The sequence below is a fragment of the Panicum hallii genome, chromosome 1, assembly GCF_002211085.1.
Source record: "Panicum hallii strain FIL2 chromosome 1, PHallii_v3.1, whole genome shotgun sequence".
Lineage (NCBI taxonomy): Eukaryota > Viridiplantae > Streptophyta > Magnoliopsida > Poales > Poaceae > Panicum > Panicum hallii.
Genome location: NC_038042.1, coordinates 5,978,257 through 5,998,010, shown reverse-complemented (window position 1 = coordinate 5,998,010; position 19,754 = coordinate 5,978,257). Strand labels below are relative to the sequence as shown.

At 43.7% G+C, this 19,754-nt stretch overlaps 2 protein-coding genes and 1 pseudogene across 2 annotated transcripts; 1 reads left to right on the top strand and 2 right to left on the bottom strand.

Moving 5' to 3' along the window:
• Positions 1-1,970: 1,970 nt before the first annotated feature.
• LOC112880277 lies at positions 1,971-6,304 on the bottom strand (annotated as a pseudogene).
• A 218-nt stretch (positions 6,305-6,522) lies between these two features.
• LOC112880284 (probable histone deacetylase 19) lies at positions 6,523-10,924 on the bottom strand. Its single transcript, XM_025944834.1, has 7 exons — positions 10,281-10,924; positions 9,324-9,764; positions 8,477-8,707; positions 7,361-7,452; positions 7,179-7,242; positions 7,020-7,097; positions 6,523-6,891 (listed from the first exon to the last, which is right to left on the bottom strand). The coding sequence occupies exons 1-7, from the start codon at positions 10,821-10,823 to the stop codon at positions 6,787-6,789; spliced, it is 1,554 nt and encodes a 517-aa protein (XP_025800619.1). The 5' UTR covers positions 10,824-10,924; the 3' UTR covers positions 6,523-6,786.
• Positions 10,925-12,057: 1,133 nt separating this feature from the next.
• LOC112886531 lies at positions 12,058-19,035 on the top strand. Its single transcript, XM_025952459.1, is given in 15 exon segments — positions 12,058-12,376; positions 12,379-12,552; positions 12,555-13,159; positions 13,260-13,440; positions 13,823-13,935; positions 14,039-14,143; positions 14,595-14,664; positions 15,147-15,202; positions 16,004-16,054; positions 16,700-16,804; positions 16,900-16,944; positions 17,011-17,119; positions 17,441-17,628; positions 17,931-18,017; positions 18,410-19,035. Coding segments are annotated over 15 exon segments (2,205 nt in total). The 5' UTR covers positions 12,058-12,228; the 3' UTR covers positions 18,578-19,035.
• The last annotated feature ends 719 nt before the right edge of the window (positions 19,036-19,754 follow it).

The following is a 19,754-nucleotide window of genomic DNA, read 5'->3' as shown; positions in this document are numbered from 1 at the left end:
GAAGGAACAGCACGGCCGGCAAGATTGCCCTATGCATGTTTAAAAAAATGAAAATATTTGGCGAGCTATCATGATGTTCATCAAGTCTTTCAGATTAAGCACCGTCACAACTCCGGCGTTGAAGTTTGGTGGAAGAAGGATAGATCTGCTACACATTTGGAGAAACAAGGTTATCTCGGTATCAGGTAATCACATTCGAAGAATAGGAGCTGCGGCAAGACAAGTGCAGACAGCAGCCGGTCAAGTCATGCGCAACAGGCGTGAAAAAGAAAATTAAATTAGCTCATGTTCAGCAACCCAATAACCAGCTAATATGAATGTCTTAATATTTCATTTATAGTTATAAGGGGAGCTGCTTTTGCAGTTCCCCAATAATCTTATTTAGATCCAACTATCCGTACCGGGGCACTGCCAACTCTCCCTCTATTTGGAAAGATAAATATTGAGAAATAGGAAAGATAAATAGAATCTGCTGGAGCACGCACTATTTTTATAGGAGCTTCCCAATATGATAGTTGATGGGGATCAGAGATCTACCGGAGATATTTTAAGTCCAATCAACAGTACCATAAAAGATTATTAGAGTCTGTTTAGATCCACCTAGCTAATCCATTAATTAGCTAGCTGGAATTAATTGGATTAGGTCAGTTAATTATATAGTTACTATCTAGATACACAGAAAGACTTTAGCTGAGTATTAGCTAGTCCCGTTTGGATCCCACTCAATCAAATTAAATTAGCTACCTGCTCAATTAGTTGGTGGATCCAAACACGTCGTTAACCATCGTGTGAAGCAACCAGCAGTTGAAGCAATTCTTTCTTGACGGGACCAAAGATCTAATGTAAATAATAAATGGTGCTAAATTGTGGTTTTATCTTTTTTATCTAGAAACCTATAGAGCTATTTGTAAAATTGCACAAGCATAAGGAAGCCATAGCACCCCCTAGTCGCCCATTGCCTCCTCCCTCCTCTGCGATGCGATCAATTCAATTAGTGCTATTGGCGAAAGGCCTTTATGTACAGCCCAATAGGCCGTTCTCCCGGCCCTCTTCCTCACCCGCTCAGGTCAGTTGTACAGAGACTACAGCCCAAATGATGCCCAGCCCAATAGGCCTGCCTCCGCTGCCGCTTGACCGCTTCTCGTCGCGCGGCGTCCTCGCCGGAGATCCACCTCATGCCGGCGCGCGCCCCACACCCGACGCGCCCCGTTCCACGCCACCGGCTCGACCACTCGGGTTCTTCCGCCGGGTGCGCAAGTGCGGACCCTAGGTTCCCAGTGTAGAAGCAGATCACCAGCAACTGCCGCCAGTCCATGAGTCCAGTCCCGGCTTGGCGCGCGCCGTCGCTGTGTTCCTGAGGGCAACCTACGCCGCTGCGTCGCCCTCGTAGGCTCGTCCTCAACTCCGTGCCGGAGGTAAACTCTCTCCACTAACTAACCTCACTAGGCATCTCTTTGATGCTACTTTCAATTTGCAAAACAGTAGGAGGAGGAGGAACTAGAAAGGGAAAAAGGTTTCAGATGCAAAATAAGAAACCACGAAGGAAGAACTCGGCTGAAGATAAAGCCTGCTAGATGCTAGTGAGCAGGCCAGTTTTGTGGTTAATAAGAAGTTGGAACCGAGCATTCCCTTCTTTGAAATTGACAGAACTACAGTTATATGTGGAACAAACATGAAGCCTTCTCGAGTACCAATGTAGCAAGGAACTGCAGAAACTTCAGCCACGCCTTGTCGGGATAAGTTGTTGGTAATAATCCTTTCGATATCCTTGAAGGCTTGATTGCGTGGCCTCGCCTACTCCGGGCAAGTTCTTATGAAGCCTCTCTTATTTGGAACAAGACCAAGCCTTTCTGGAAACAATACCCATGGTTGCAAGGATTCACCCAAATGGCCAAATCCCAAATTGCAAAGCAGACCTGGCAGCCTTCAACCATCAAGATGTCATGCACCAGAAAGTCATTGGAATGTTTCAGCGGTTTGGTGATGCCCCTTCGCCACAGAGGTGGCTCTTAAGCTTGTCTCTAATTGCTTGCAACTCTCTCAGAGCATCTCCGATTGGTGGGCGATCCGTTGGCATCTCCTCCGAACACCAAATCCCAACTTGCAGAACTGAACTGATGCAGGCAGTTCTCATTTCTCTAATACTGCTTGAGTTCGAGTTGCTGACTTGGTCACCTTCCATCTCTGTTAGTAGCTGATGGTCTATGATACTAGCCATGCTATCTGGCAGTGACATTTGAACATACTTGTGAAGCCCAATGGCTTCCCCAAATTCATCATCTGTTGGCCTTTTTCCAGTGAACATCTCCAGTAACAATATGCCATAGCTATAGACATCACCATGGGTGGAGACCTCGTTGCCCAATCCATACTCTGAAACCAACAACAAGGAGTTCTTTTGTGAGAATGTGGCCTTTTCAAGAACTTGGGCATGTAAATAAAATGTTTCTTGTAGTATATTCATTTCCAAGACTATGAAATTCATTGTTGCGTAAACAAATAAGTGTAAACCACTTTCTTTCTTTTCTTAGGAATTTGCATGTTTCAGCTATTTCCTAGTGCACTTTAGAAAACTGAGTTTCATTTAACCTGTACGTATTTAAGTGGTGAATATACTAACAAAGCTTTAACTTATATAAAACCTAGCACTACCAACTTTATTGAAGGAGAATAAAGAGCTAAAGCAAGTAGAACCACACCTGGAGCTGCATAACCAATCGATCCTCTCATTGATGCCCAACCACTTGATTTCTCCAAGTCTTGATACAAAAATCTTGCAAGCCCAAAATCACCAACATGGGCAACCATGTCACTATCTAGGAGAACATTGCTTGGCTTAAGATCACAGTGAATAATTGGAGTCGGCTTATGCTGGTGAAGATAATCAAGTGAGGATGCCACGTCAATTGCAATGTGTAGCCTTTCAATCAGATCTAGTGCCTTTTGTTCACCATCTTCCATAATATGTTGGTGCAGTCGTTGGTCTAAATTTCCGTTAGGTAGAAACTCATACACGAGGGCCTTGAAGTCATGGCCCTGAAAATCAATACTTGAGCAGACTGTCAATATCTTCACAAGGTTCCGGTGTCGAGCACATTTTAATGTCTCGCATTCTGCAATAAAACTTTGGGATGCACCACGTTGCATGAGGTTTATAACCTTGACAGCGACGGGTACATGCTGCTCATTAACTCTCATTCTACCTTTGAAGACTGAACCAAAACTCCCAGCCCCAATGAGGTTCTCAGGTGAAAAACCATTAGTTGCATTGGCCAATTCAGCATAAGATATCCTCACGTGCTGCTCACGGATGACTGAACTCTGTAGGTTTGCTTTAATTTTTTCATTCTTTCTGTAGAATGCAGCCAGTGCAAATACTAATGTAATAAAAACACAAGCACTGCATATGGAAACTATTATGACAAGTTTCTGCGATGGCTTCTTGGTGGTGTGGTTCAAGCAGGGTGGCAATTTCAGATGAAGGATACCACCACACAGGCCATCATTTCCAGTGATAAAGATAGCAGTTGCATTGAGAAATACCCCTTCTTGTGGAACTCCACCTTGGAATTTGTTGAACGACAGATTCAATGAGGAAAGCCCAGGAAGGCTGCCAAGAATTTCAGGGATCATCCCAGATAAATTATTGTAGGAAAGATCAAGCACCAGGAGGCCTCTTAGATTTCCAACTGACAGTGGAATTGTTCCTTGTAGGAGGTTTCCAGATGTATTGAGATATTCCAAGCTTCGACACTCACCGATGGAGGCTGGAATCTCACCAGAAATCCTATTATTAGAGAAATCAAGTTGATTGAGATTTTTGAGATCTCCCACTTCTGATGGCAGAGTCCCAGATAAGGAATTTTGTGCTAGATTAATGAAACTCGACAATGTTGGTATGGAAAACAGTTCTTTAGGTATAGGACCAGAAAGATTGTTGTAAGAAAGATCCAGCGCTTCTAAAGGACATTTGTTTAGAGTAGAAGGTATAGCTCCACTGATTGCATTTGAACTGAGGGTAAGGATAGTAAGTTGTGTAAGATTGCCAAGCGTTACTGGGATGGATCCTGAAAAGGCATTATTTGATAAATCTAACTGAGACAACTTCTTGAGGTTGCCGAGAGATGTAGGAATCATGCCTGTGAGAGTATTACGGTCCATGTAAAATTTTTCCAAGTTGATGAGGTTCCCTATTCCTTCCGTTAGTGTTCCAGTAATATTGTTGTGTTCTATATCAAGATACTCCAATCGTGTCGAGATATTACCAATTGAATTTGGCAGCGCACCTTGGAGCTTGTTGCTATTAAGAGCTAACTCTCGCATATTGCTACAGTTGGTTAGGCTAGTCAGGAAGCCCCAGTCAGCCTCATTGGTTGCTTCAAACTGATTTCCTGCAAGGTGCACAGAAGATAGGTTCTTCTGGTGAGCTCCCAAGCATTGGGGAATTGTTCCTGATAGGAAGTTGTATACTGTTTGGACAACTTGGAGCTGGGAGGCATTGCACAGGGATAGTGGTAGCACGCCATGAAATTCATTGTATGATACAAGAAAATAGTTCAGCTTTGAAAGCTTGCTGCCTATATTATGCGGAAAAACCCCAGTCAGGTTGTTGTACTCTACATATAGCATTTCAAGGGAAGAGAGATTGAGCACTGAAGACGGTAAAGGTCCTTCGAGTTTGTTAATTGGTAGATAAAGTCCGGTGAGGGCATGGAGATTTCCAAGTGCACTGGGTATGGAGCCTGAAAGACTGTTCACTGCGAGAGAAAGGACTTTGAGCTGCTGAAGGTTTCCTAAAGTTTCTGGGATTTGGCCCACAAGACCATTTTTCTGAAGATCTAAGCTTACTAGTGTAGAGAGGTTTCCTATCCATGGAGGTATGGTCCCTTCAAGTTTGTTTAGTCCCAGGTGAAGATACTTGACAGACGATAGGCCTTGCAGTGGTGGGATGCTTCCTTCCAGTTTATTGCCCTCAAGATTAAGAGTGGTCACCGCCGAGAGGTTTCCAAGCGAAGCAGGGATCGTTCCAGAAAGCTGGTTTGAAACCAGATTCAGCGCGACGAGATTCCCAAGGCTGCCTATCTCGGGTGGGATTTCTCCTGTCAGGTTGTTCCATTGCAGGGCAAGCCTTCTCAGATTCACAAGGCCTCCGATGCTAGCCGGTATTGTTCCCGACAGTAGATTCTCGCCGAGGCTGAGAAGCTGGAGGCTACGCAGTGAGCTGAGCTCGCTTGGTATCTCACCCTGCAGCTTGTTGCCATAGAGACTGATGCTGACGAGGCGGCTGCAGTTCGATAGCGACGGTGGGATCCTCCCTTGGATGGAGTTGTAGCTAAGATTCAGAGTCTGGAGGTCACGGAGATTACCGAGCTCCGGTGGCAGGACGCCGTGGAAGCGATTCCACGGGAGGCGGAGGTGCCTCAGGTAGGTGAGGTTGCCCAGCGCGGGGGAGATGGTGCCAACAAGGTTGAGCTCGGCGAGTCCCAGCTCCACGACGCGGCCGCGGCGGCGCCCCCTCAGGCCGCACGCCACGCCGCGCCACCGGCACATCGGAACGGACAGGTTGCCCCACGACGCGAGGGCCCGCGACGGGTCGCCCCGGACGAGCGATCCGAAGGAGATGAGCGCGAGCCGGTCGGTGACGCTGCTGCCCGTGGAGGGGACCGGCGACGACGCCGCCGGCACCACGAGGCCTGCAGAGGATGCGAGGAGGACGAAGGCGAGCAGGAACGACGGCTTGCGGAGAAGCAGCATTGCTGAGAGGGGTGCTTGGCTGCTGGGGAGGTTGGCCATTGTGTGCTTGGTTTCGCATGAGCGGCGCTTGCCACTGGGTTCTGTGTAACCAATGATCAACTGGTCGTTGACAAAGACGACGACCAGAGTCGTGTATGTCGCTGTCGGCAGGACCGCGCCCGTGAGCCCACCAAGAGCTTCCATGTAGTAGCCTGATCAACCGTGGGAGCATGTAGACCTAATAACTCGATGGAACCAGTTGCTTTTTGGTACCTATAGATTGGTTTGCACAAAATAAGAGTAGAATTCGCAAATGAATTATGACATTCCCGTTTCTATGCACTACATGCTCATTCTTGTCCTTCAGCACAAAATAAGAGTAAAAACTATGGCACGCCATTACTGTGGCATGATCCAAACAGCTGCCACAAAAAATGTGGCGAACTTCGACAAGCCATGGCCGCCTCAAGTTTGCTACGAAGCCGCCGCCGTACCGCCAATTCTGAAACATCCTCATCAGTTTGCCTTTTGGCTTTCTGTTTCTGGCTGAGTTCCACGACACCAGTTCACTAGTTCTTACCTTACTTGTTGCCCTGTTGTTCTCATAGAAGCAAATTGAGGGTCGCTTCCATTTCGTTCAAAGTGATCGCTTACGAATGCTGCAGATGAAGTTACAAACATCAACTGAAGGCTCCCACCTTAAACAGACGATGGTGAAATGGTTTGATTTGTTCTATTCAATCCTTTTTTGTCAACCTAATACCTTATACGGAACCACAAAGAAAACTCGAAATTTAACGACAATTCATTGCATATTTGCATTGACTAACGACTGTACAACTTTAACTCGCACATCATGTATACATGGGTCAGACTATCGTCTATCTCAACCTCAAGCATTGCCCGGTGGACTCGCAGAACTTCACTACTGCCATGGAATACTCCCATGGGATTAACTGATTACAGATGACTATAACTCAAATCGAATTTGAAATGGCAGGCTGCATTGTCGAATCACTTTGGTTTTTGGACTGGCAAGTTCAGATGTCGCAGTCATGGCTTATGGTACATGGCTGGTTGGTCTGGTAATTTAGTTGAGCTCTCTGGTTCATTCTTGACGTTGCCTGGCTCGTCGATGGCCATCGCATTAGCATCCGCCTATTACAATTGACAGCACCATCAAGAGAAAAAAGGGACACCTTTGGTTAGTTGATGGGCATAAATCACGGTGAATAATGCAAGTCTCAAGATGTTATCATTTATCGGATATTATAGAAGATACTTACAGGAGCTTGCTTGGAGGGACCAATGTCTTCTACCATGGGTTCCAGTCCTCTATGTTCAGATGTAACCCTGCTACCATCCTGCAGGATGCCAAAAAAAATAGAAGAATGATAATCACACTTAGCCTACAAGAGTGAAGTGCAAAAGAAAATAAAAAATACCTGAATTTTGGTCTCATTTTCACCAAATTCTCTCTTAACTCTAATACCTAGAATGCTGCTCCTCCTATAACAAAAAATGAAATGAGGAAGAGCACACAGGATCAGAATCAGGATGAAGAAATAAAACAAAATGAAAAAAACGTCATAGATAGGGAGGGAGGGACAGAGAGAGGGAGAGAGACCTTGTTGACTCTTCCACAGCCTTGTGATCATCCACTTCCATGTCAGAATCTGGATCATGCCTTTCATCTGGATCCGCTTGATCTTCATCTGGCTGTATATCAAACATACATGTATCCAAAATTTAATCAGCTTTTAACTTGTCACTTACAAAACAAGATAGGGCACAGTCAACCACTACTAGATCACTCGTCAATTTCATTTCTGATAGCACATCTACATAAGCATTTAAACAAGACTTAGTGACAATGTTTGACTGTTCTAGCCTATGTTTGTAAGGGCATGTGTGTGTTCGGTGTTTTGGTGGTGCATTGGTTCTCTCTTTTTTTTTGTTCTTCACACGATGTTGTGCTGCTGGTTTTTATCCTCTTCTTTAATACAATGATAAACAGTTCTGCTTATTCAAGAAAAAAACAAATTATTAACTTTCCAGTCTTTGTTTAATGTTGGTATGAATCTGTGTTCAATTTGGCATGTTAAAGTTTTATCAAGCCCAAGTGCCTAACATTCAGACTGGATGAGGCCAAGGACCATAGTACTAAGCCAGAGATGGTAGCATCAGAAATTCAGAATGTGCTTCAGATAAAAGAACATTTTGTGGCAAAACCCACACTGAACCATAATGCAGTCCCTTGGGTACAAATAAAACAAAATGAACTGCATGGAACAAAATGAAATCCAATAAAAGGGTGGAAATATCTTAGCATGCAACCTCAACTGAGAAAACAAAAATGTTATAAAAACAGGTCTATTATTCCTTATACAAGGAACAGGTGCCCACTATGTTAACATAGACAAGTAAGGCTCTAAAATCAGTGCTGGGCGGGTGGGATATTTAACCCCAATTGGTGATATTAAAGCATAAGAATGACGCAGTATGGCTGGGTATAGGTAGCATTACTAATGTGCCTTTAGGAATATGCATCTACAAATAGAAACCAGGTGCATCTAGTTCTCATCAGAATAAACATGCAAGAAAACATCCATACCGTGTCTGTCCTTTCATCATATTCTTTTTTAGATCAAATATCTTTGTCCTTTTCTCATATTCTTTTTCAGATCAAATAGCATCAAACAACTAACTTGCTGCTTATAATATAGGATACTCAGTTGCTCACCTCAGGTAACTCAGTGTCAGGAGGCCGCTCTTGAAACTGGACGCTAGGAGCATGTCGAAGTTTTGAAAGATTATCCAGAAGTTTGCTTCTAATATCATCCAGTTGGTTTCGTGTATTTTTGTTCTCCATGTTACTTGGTGCAACATGAAGAGTGTAATCTGGACCGAAGTATTCATAATACTCGTTGACAGGCATCTTGTCTTCCAGCTCTTGACCAAGAGCAACTCCCGTCTGCACAAAGTTTTTTTTGTAAAAAAAAAAATGGAAACTGGATGAACAAACAGCAGGTAGCATAGAAAACTCAAAGGACAAATTATATAGCATTCTAACATCAGTAATCTAAAGATTTTGAAGTCCAGCAACAGAAGCCCTTACAATAGGAAAGCGACCAATGGATTAATTTATTTCTGTATCTGCTAATTTATTCGAAGCTTGATAACAAGAGTAGGCTTAGCTAGAAGGCACCATTGCTAGTCCTCAATATAATTTGACTAGCACAAGAAGTTCTAGTATTCCATATGCTCAAACACATATCTACACTCTTAACAAACATATGCATTTCACTATTTCAGTAAGATAACATACAAGCATTTAAATCATGCATTACATGTATTGCTCAAAAGTCAACCAAGGAAATGGTCTAATTTTTCAAACCAAAGTAATGGAGGTTCTGTGCACTATATTGTTAGCAGTAAGCATAAAACTATATCAGGTGCTAGCACATTCTAACCCACTTTTCCTATCAGTATCATCTATAAATAATGTTAGCTTAACCAACTAGTATTGGCAATAGCAGTACACAGGGACAAGAGTTTAAGAAAGTGAGCTTTTACTTAGATCATCATACCTCATAACACCAGCACCGTGCAACATTTCTTATGGTATATCCACCACCACCGAGAAGCAACAATGGAACGTTGAAAGACCTCATGTACTTGACACATTCTGCATGACCTCTGATAGAGAGATTGAAGCAGCCAAGCCTATCCCCAGACAAGGAATCAGCACCGCACTGAAGCACAACTGCGCCAGGGCGGAAAACCTCCATAACCTTGCCCATGATTGGCTTGAACAGGGACTGATAGCTTTCATCATCAATCCCATCATCAAGCGGGACATTCAGAGAGTAGTACTTCCCCTTTGAGTGCCCGATGTCACGGATATCCCCTGTTCCTGGGAAATAATCCCCAAACTTGTGGAACGAGACAGTCATAACCCTGTCTGTTGTGTAGAAAGCCTCCTCGACTCCGTCTCCATGGTGGATATCAATATCAACATACAGAACTCTCTGTAAATATTGAGCCATCACATATTAAGCACACCAGAATGATTAACATTGATCTGACAGAACATTTATTTACATACAGGAAGGAAGGCCATCAACCAAAACAAGTGATGATGGAAACAGGGAGAAGGTTGTTCTAGCTACATCTGGGCCTAATCTACCCCAAACGGCACAAAACCATCACCAAGTAACTTTATCTAACATTTTTTGACCGAAGGTAACTTTAACTGATGATGGAAATGGGGAAAAAATGTTCTAGCTACATCTGGGCCTAATCTACCCACAAACGGCACAAAACCATAACCAAGTAACTTTATAAAATATGTTTTGACCAAAGGCAACTTTAACTGTATAGAATTACCCATCAGCAAGCAGCTTCGCAAATTAAGTAATTAACCCACCAATCACCATGTAACAACATGGAAACGTAACAGATCGAAGCACCTAATCCATCGAGCCCACCAAAGCAAACCAACCACAACCAGGGGGGCACGCAGGAGAGGGAAGAATCGTCATCACCTCGTGGTGCTTGAGGAGCTCGAGTATGGCGAGCACGATGTCGTTGACGTAGCAGAAGCCGGACGCCTCGCACTTCTTGGCGTGGTGCAGGCCCCCCGACCAGTTGATAGCGATGTCGTGGCCGTGGTTGAGCTTGACGGCCCCCCCGACGGAGGCGCCGGCGTACGTCTGGCAGAAGCTGTAGAGGCCGTCGAAGACGGGGCAGTCCTCGCCGACGTTGAATCGCTTGAGGAGGCGGATCTGGTCCTGCTGCGTCTCGGGCGTGACGGAGCGGAGGAAGTTGATGTAGTCGTCGGCGTGAAAGCGGCAGAGGTCGCGGTCGCGGGCGGGGTTGGGGCGGTAGACCTGCATCTGGTTGAGGAGGCCGTAGCGGGCGAGCAGCGAGTGCGTCATCCGGATGCGGTGCGGCTTCATCGGGTGGCCCTGCCCGTAGTAGTAGTTGCCCACCTCCGGGTCGTAGAAGTAGCACACGCGCCGCTTCTGCCCGTCGGCGCCGACCGACGGCAGCGAGTTGCCGCCGGAGCCCGCCGAGGAGAGGTCCATCGCCGCCGCCGCCGGGGACTTTTGGGATTTGTGGGGGCGGGATGTCTTTTTTTTTTTTTGGCGGATGCGGGAGGGGGCGTCTGTTTGTTTTGAGGAGGAAGATGAAACGGGAGGAGGATTTATATATGAGCACGGGAGAAAATCGGAGAAGACGCTGGGAAGCGAGGTAGGCGACGGCTCTTGCGAATCCAGGGGCTGCTTGATTTGCTCGTTTCGAAATTTTCTGCAGTTGTTTATATTTATATTTATCAGAAATGAATAACGATTATTTCATCACGAGAAAGAGTGATCGTGTTCGGACGGCAGTGCTTCGCAGGTCAAAAATATGTTTGTTTCCAAAAATATATAGCATATTCCTTAATGCGATGAGAATATTATCAATAAAAGAATATATTGTTATTTTTGTCGTGACATGTGACGTGTTTTTAAATCCAGACATTTAATTTATTAACAATTGTGATATAGAGCTTACTAGGATGTTCAAACATAAGACAGGGAAAGAAAAAATCCAAAGAGACTCAGGATCGACACTGTAAATGTTAAATGAGTACAATAGGCGATCGATTCTAACCGTACAATTTTGTCCTCTTAACGGGCAGAAGGAAACTTCGATTGATTTAATCTTGCAAAGCTATTTTAGTTAGCCCAATCTAATCCTAATGAGCATAAGTTGGCTTTCACGTTCAATGGTGAGCAAGGGCAGAGCTCAATGAAGGTCATGGTGGGCTCCAATTTTGTTTATAGCTAAATATACTCAGGTGATTAGTCCTATGCACGGCATAATTAAATAGCATCAGAACCAACTTTGAAGCGTGAAATTTGGAACCGGCCCCATTGAAGTTGCGGCACGCTCTGCCACTGATGGTGAGGTGATAGAGAATACGATATTTTATGCAAGAAAAATAATTCTAAGAATTACTCATCACTTTTATATTTTATATACATCGTGGCGAGCGCCGTTGCAGCGCAGCGATCCCGAGCACCGGCTTTGCCACCCTCCCGTCACCGCGCGAGCCCCGCCGGGAGTGCGTCAAGGCACGGGACCTTCCGTTCCGGCATTCCGTCGAACAGCATGCGCGCGTCCCTGAAGAAGAGGTCCGACTTGGCCGCTGGGGGGGGAGCTCGCTGGCCATCGAGGCGGCGAGCCGGAGTCCTGAGGGTATACTTGCAGTTACAGGGCTGGGTATGTTTATAATTATAATCAGGTTCTTTTCTCCAAAACTTTCATACGAAGCACGGCTCTGATAGGGTCCTGGACAGAAAACTACCAGCTTGCGGCTTGCCCGTCTTCTTCCATTGTCCCACACAAAGCTTCTCGATCCTTCGCGAAACCCAAACCCCCTCCCCTCGCTTCGTCCCCTCCTTCCGCCAAAACCCAGATCCCGAAGCCCCGCCGCCGCGCCGCATGGACCATCCATGGCGCGTCCCCGCCGGGGCCGGCGCCGACCTCTGCCCGGTCTGTTCCGCGCGCCACTTCCCCTTCTGCCTGCCGCCGCCTCTCCCGCCGCACCCCTTCCCGTATGACCTCCACCCGCCGCCGCCCCCTCCTCCCCGCCCCATCCCTTCCCTTATGACCCGCCGCCGCCGCCGCCGCCGACGATGTGGGGCCCTCCGGCTCCTGGGCCGCACGACGCGCGCCCCTACGAGTTCCCCGGCAGGGAGGGGCCCCACAAGCGGATGCGCGTGGGCGAGGCGCCCCCGTTCGATCCGTACGGCTTCGCGCCCCCACCGCCCCGGGAAGGGCTCCGGTGGAGGGCGATCGGCTGCTTGGCCTGATCCGGGACCATGGCCACAACCCACTTCCTGGATCGGCCTGGCGTGGCGAGCCGTGCCCACCTGATGGCGGCTTTGGTTACGGAGGAGGCAGAGGCTATCCTTCTCCATACCCACGAGGAGGCGATTTTGAGAATTTCGGCCATGCTGGAAGGTTGCCACCTCCAATGCCATTGCACGATAACAATGGCTTCGGACAAGGTCTTGCACCGGGAGAAGGATCTCACGGGAGGTATCTTGATAGTGCCGATCACCATTACCATCAGTTCCACCCCGAGGCATTGCCTCATGTGCCACCACACCCTCCACTGCCTCCATATGCGGAGGCAGCAAATCACAATGGTTCCTGTGCTTGGCTTCCTGGGGTGGGTGCCGTACCGGCACCGCCAGAGCCTCTATTTCCCTCTCACCGGGATTACCATACTGCGCCACCACGGCCGACTGCAAATTCATCGTTGTTTCCTGTCCTTTCCGGTTCTCCAGCTACGGCAGTTAATCCACCTAGAGCTCACACCTTGCCTCAAGCTCACCTAATGCCAAATGCAAACTGTCATAACAATGAGGTTGTTTCTGTGATCTCAATACTTTCATGTATCGTAAGTATTCTGTACGGCATACTCTTCCATCAGAAGCACTTATCATTGTTTGCTTGTGCACTCACAGGGGTCAGGTTTGATTTATCGGCCATTGTCAGAGCAACACTTGATAGATGGAAGGTCAACCAATGCACAACATTCTGTGGAAAATTCCAAGGTCACAATCATCAATGCATGCGATCTATTCAAGCAGCCCCGTCGTGCATCACGCCCTGACCATATTGTTATCATCCTCCGAGGGCTTCCAGGTTTACTGAAAATCGTTAACTATTCTTTTTTCACACTATTTTGTATGCTTCCTTTAATATTTACCAGTTCCTACTTCCAATATTGTAAAATAAGAGTAATTACTAATTCATAGCATGAAAGTGATAGGCTGAACAATGTGATAAATGAGCCCTTGTACATTATTAAGTTAAATCAGAAAAAAATTTGTTTTGCTGTTTAACTGGCAACTTTCTTCTCTGTAAAGTTTCTATTGCATATGTGGTACACATAACATTTGATATTGTCTTTACAGTATCCCTAACTATAATTTTGTATTCTTTAAAGTTATTTCATAGATCTGTTGTTAGGTTGTCCTTCATTATTGTTGTGAACTATAATTCATACAATTTTTTTAACATGTAGGTAGTGGGAAGAGCTATCTTGCAAAGGCATTACGTGATCTTGAGGTTGATAATGGTGCAAATGCACCTAGAATCCATTCCATGGATGATTATTTCATGATTGAAGTTGAGAAGGTCAGTAGAGATTGAAAACGAATTTTATCTGTAGTGTTGATTTAGTTTGTTTAATTGTTGTTTCTAACTGAAATATGCGTAAATTTGGCCAATATTCTCTTAGAAATTGGAAGATAATGAAGGCTCTAAATCTTCTGGTGCATCAAAAGGGAGGAGGCAGTTGACCAAGAAAGTGATTGAGTACTGTTATGAACCGGAAATGGAGGAGGTGATATTACATTCACTAGTTCTGTAATTCTTTTTCTCCTGTTATACGCGCCTGCAAAAAATTTGACCTCATTCCATTAGCATGCTACAACACGCAAATGCTGTTATTTATGAACACAAGCAAAGTTAATAGTATAAATGCAATAGTAATTCAATGTTTGTGATAGTGCTTACTTCATCTCACTAGAGAAAAGGATTTTGGGGTATCTTGCCTTGAATGTATGATGCACAACTGCAACATGTTTAAAGATTAGCCTCAGGAACATCAACATATTTTCTTGTGAATTATGTCACTGTTTAGGGCCTTCTCTGGCCAGGAACTTTGGATCAAATTGACAAGTCACCTTTTCTTTTGTTTCAGCACATTTCTTTTTTTCTATGTTTTTTAGCTGTTTGTCAATTATCCTCTAAGGCGTGACTTTCATTGCTAACTTTCCCTGTACATGTTATAGACCTACAGGTCAAGCATGTTGAAGGCATTTAAGAAGACCCTTGATGAAGGAAATTTCACATTTGTGATTGGTATGAAGTTATTTAGAGTGTTATAACAATTATTTAGCTACTTTATCTCAACCACTACTTCATAGGTGGTATTTACTTTTATCGTTGTCTTTCCAGTATTCTGGAGGCCACATATAATGGCCTTCAAATTTCATAGATTAGCGAAAAGTTTATCACATTTTGTGTTTTTTTCACACTATAAGCGCTACATGTGAACAGCCAACAATCTGAAAAATTCTATTATCCTTTGGTTGGTTTTCAGTAATATGCTGTTTTGTTTCCAATAGTGATGGAATGGATTCCTTGAACATTTGGACAGTGCCCATTTTCGTGTCACTTCATGAGATTCTGTACTGTTTAAAACACTCATTTTAATAACACCTTAGCTGCCCTAGCAAAATACAGCGGTTATGCGCCATGAGAATACCTTCAATTTCACCAACGGCTGATTCTATGTTTCTGGTAACTGACTTGTTTACTGCTGGTATTCCTGGCGGTTTTAGTGGATGACCGCAATCTGCGGGTAGCTGATTTTGCTCAATTTTGGGCAACTGCGAAGGTAAATCCTCAGTCTCTGATGTGTTGACTACAAGATTTCTTTCCATATGGATTTCTTCTTCTTTTTGGGTTTTGAACCCTTAAAGAAGCGCCCACTGCTTGAAAAAAAATGCAGTTCAGAGGATATGCTAGGTTTTCCTTTTTTTCCCCTCAAAGGATTATTCATGCTGTGGAATAGTTTTTAACCAATTATGAGGAATTCAACCCTTCTACACCCCCCTCCTCCTCCTCCTAGAAAGGTGCCCTCATCCTATTAAACCTGTTTGGAGTTGCAACATAACCTCCACGCCCGCTTAGGTTTATCATTATCTCTCCTTAGCTCCCTCCCTCCCTCTTGCACGCTCGCTCTCTTGAATGATGTAACAATGTAACATTTGTTTTACCATTTTTTATGCTAGCTGGCTTTTTTTTCCATTGACATTTAACTAACATGCAGAAGAATATTTGTTTTTGCTATTGATCATTCTTGGCATCTGTACGTGCTTTCTTTGATTTTTTCCCCATATGTTATAGCCAAAATCAACTGTTGAGTTGCTGAACTCATATTTGTTTGATTTTGGTCACTTACTGCTCTAGTTGCGCTGAAGTAACATATTTTGTATTTTTTGACGTTATAACTTGTTGGACGCTACTTTGGTAAACTCTCCAATTTGCAATGTCAGTAGACTAATTTCATTGGACAATATCTTTGACTTCCAAGGGCTACCTTAATGTCATTTTGATTTTTCATTTACTATATCATCTCTCATTTCATAGTGAATCCATCGTGATGGTGTTCTAATTCTTCTTTTCCTTTTTGCAGCACTCAGGCTATGAGGTGTACTTGCTGGAGGCACCATACAAGGATCCAGCGGTAATTTCCTGCTGTATTTTCAATCATAAGTCAATTTCCTGTTAAACATGTGTTTAGGTGTTTGGCAACCACCTCAAGTGAATCTTGGAATGTCTCAATTCCCTGTCTTGACATAGTTCCACAGTGTTATCAGCCAATCTGCTAGTGCCTAATGGTTCTAATTTAGCGTGCACATGGAAGTCAGAAATTGTATTGATGTGAGGCAGTCAGAAGTTTGCCAGCATGCACAATCTTCATAATTCAGTTACTCACCATTAATCAGTGAAACTAACGAATTTTTGACTCTGTGTTCCAACTTCAGTCAAATGTATAAACTTTTGCTAGGGGCAACCCGTAGAGTATTTTACTGGTTCCCTGTATCAACCATCTAGAAATTTGTACAGGGCAACTACTGAAAGTCATTCTGCTTTTGGGTTTCGAAACCTTTTACTGACTGGATAAAGGATTGAAGGATGTATCTTGTGCATCATACTTCCTATGAAAGTCATGTTCACTTTCAGGATGGCATTTCTTTCTGTTCTGTATATTTATTTTTCTTATTTACTGGATTAACTAAGAGCTTAAGGCTAGTCTTTATTATTGCAATTACCTTGTTAGTTATATCATATTATCATAGCAGATCTTTGATATCCGCATGAATAATAGGGTTGTGCTGCAAGAAATGTGCACGGATTTACGTTGGATGAGATAAAAAAGATGGCAGCAGACTGGGAAGAGGCTCCACCACTGTATCTGCAGCTAGATATACATGTATATTTTTTTTTGGTGTTATTCATATTTGCTGTTATGACCTTAGGTGCATGATTAATGATGTCTCATGATATATTATCCTGTTTATTTCTCAGTCATTATTCCATGATGATAATCTTCATGGCCACTCTATACAAGAGGTAATGCTATTATTTAGCTACTATTAAATAAATTAATGTGCTAATGATTTTTGATCCGTCAAATAGGTAGATATGGACACAGAGGACAGTGATGATGATGCTAATGAAACTAGTACGACTGCTGAAAACTCAAAGAAGGATATACAAGAAGCACCGCATAATGAATCAAATGAAGGTGCACCTCTTTAATATTTCTTACATTGTTGACCAAGGATATATCACTGGTCATAGCTTGTCTTCTTAACAATTAGGCCCCTCATACTTAGGAGGAATCCTGTAATGTAGAAAGGTCTATATATTGGTTTGCGCAGAGGTAAAATGCCTTCCGACCAGAGCTTGCGATGTAGGTTAATGATTAATGGTGTAATGTCGTCTAGTGTATTTTTGTGTCCAGTCCAGTTAGTATATATATTCTCCATATGCTCAGTTAAGCATTTACATCACACTGAGGTTTATGAGTGCTAAACAATTGTTTGTGCTGGTTTCTGAAAACCAGGGGAAAATTGGAACACAGAAGTAGAAGATGATCTGGATGCCTTCAAAGAGCTAGGACAGAGCAAATGGTCAAAAGATGTTGAAGATGACACTGAGAAGACTGAAAATACGGAAGGAAATACACAAGCTCTTTCCGGCCTGGCCCAAACATATAGCACTCGTCAGAAAAGAGTCAGTTGGGGTGATCGGGTATGCGTTATGTTTAAATGTGAGCTTTAATGTTGCCTCTCTTGAAAAGTCAGTTTACTTCTTAGCTGAAACATTTCTAGTTTACTAGTTGTACATATTTATTTAGTTATTTAGGGCATATATCTAGTTTACTTAACGGATAGAACTTGACAGCCAAGTTTATGTTGACGTGTCTGTAAGTACAACAGCAATGCCATAACTACACAGATGATGTATGTGTATGTGAACAAGAATCATAACTGTTATGTTTGCCTTTTTTTTTCCTATGATACGTGCTCACTCTTCATCTTATTACTTTGCAGCTTGAAAAGGGTGGGTTTTCGATTGCTGCAACTAAAAGAAAACTCGCTTCATCACTAGTCATAGGGCCTGGATCAGGGTACAATTTGGTAAGTATCTGCACATTGCTAACTTTGTGAAATTTATCAGTAGGACGTCCACTTTCTGCTGCTGTCCATCATCTAGCATGTGCTCATTTTGGCATACCATCCATTGTCATATAAGTCACTTCTCTCTTATCCATCTTATCTGCAATGCTGGGAATGGAGAATAATGAAAATAAAATGTTATAAAAGCAGCGGTCTAGGAACAATTTTATGTTTTACTTTGCTTACACTATTCTATATTTGATTCTATTGGAACATGGTGCTCTGGCCGCAAACAAAGATTTACATTCTTATAGTTTGGTTGCCAAAATTACAAACTATGATCGTTCTCATTGATTCCAGCGAGCAGCCTGGACCCTGTAGCAAACTTGTAAGTATAGAACTGTATCTTTCAGGTCTCCAACCCCTTGGCAGAAGATAATTCCACGGGGATGAAAGGGAAGACCAACAACGAGACCAAGAAAAGGTTCAGTGAACAACTCCGTGATGAAGGTCAATCCTTCAGGGCAGTTTTTGACAAGAGAAAGCAGCGCATCGGAGTTTTTGAAAATGGAGACGATTAGTAGTCCTTGACAGAGAAGCATATCATGTCTGCCCTTGAGTTCTCTGGATGCCCAAGGTATGACCTGGAGGGGACAGACGCAGACAGCTCGGAATCACCGCTTTGTCTCCTCATCCTCCAGCACATCACAATTTTGCGGCTTCCAGTGATGTGTGGGATCCAGATTCTACACTGATCCCCATAGTAGCCATTGGCATGGTCGATGGAGATTATTAGTTCCAATGGGTCTGTAAGATGGTTGCGATGTGAATAGGGACCAGGGGCTTGTTTTTTTCAAGGGTAACCCCCAAAGACCATAGCCCATAGGATGTACTGTACCAATTCATCAGCCACACTAAATGGTGGCCAATAGTTTTTACATGTAACCGTCACGTATTTATCATGAGGAAATACTCATCCAGCTGCCTCTTGGCAACCTTACATAGTAAAATGTTCTAGAGTTTGAATCTGAGGTATAAAGTTTGTGCTCTGGATTCAAAATTTGTTAAGAACTTTCTTGTATCGTTTAAACAGCGTTTACAGCTGATCTTGCTCGTTCAGTTTGTCAGCCAGTTTCTCGTAACGGTGCGCCGCGGGTCCCTGGCCTTCTGGGCTTCGAAAGAGCTGGACACGAATGTTTGCACACTATTTGTACACGACACACTCGCTTGCAACATCAATCATATCAGACCATGTATTAGAGCTGATAATCTGCAGTCACCTGTCAAAATTTCAAGTATATATTCTTGATCGCGTGACGAGGATTTGTGCTACCACATAGCTGAATATACAAATTATGTAATGCAAATAACTAGAGGTGGTGGTCTAGCATACGGATTGACGGTCATTAGGGGAGGGGGGGGGGGGGGGTTGGAGTTCCCTTTGTTACAGCTGTGTGCTGCTAGGCAGAGGTTCAAATTTTTTAAGCAATGTTATATCACTAATGCTACTTGAAATTAATAAAATTTTCCTTTTCAAAAAAAATGCAAATAACTAGAGAAGCAATTATCATATCCTTTTCATGCTTCTATGAATTGTTGTAGAACTTACACGACTTTTTTGCCCCCGAAGATGCAGTGCCTCATCCTCAAACTAAGCACATTGCGATGCGTTACCATTGAATTCGAGAAGTTAATTCTAAGTTGCACAACTTGAAATCCGTACTAGCGATATTGTGACTAAAGTTGTACTTCAGGAAA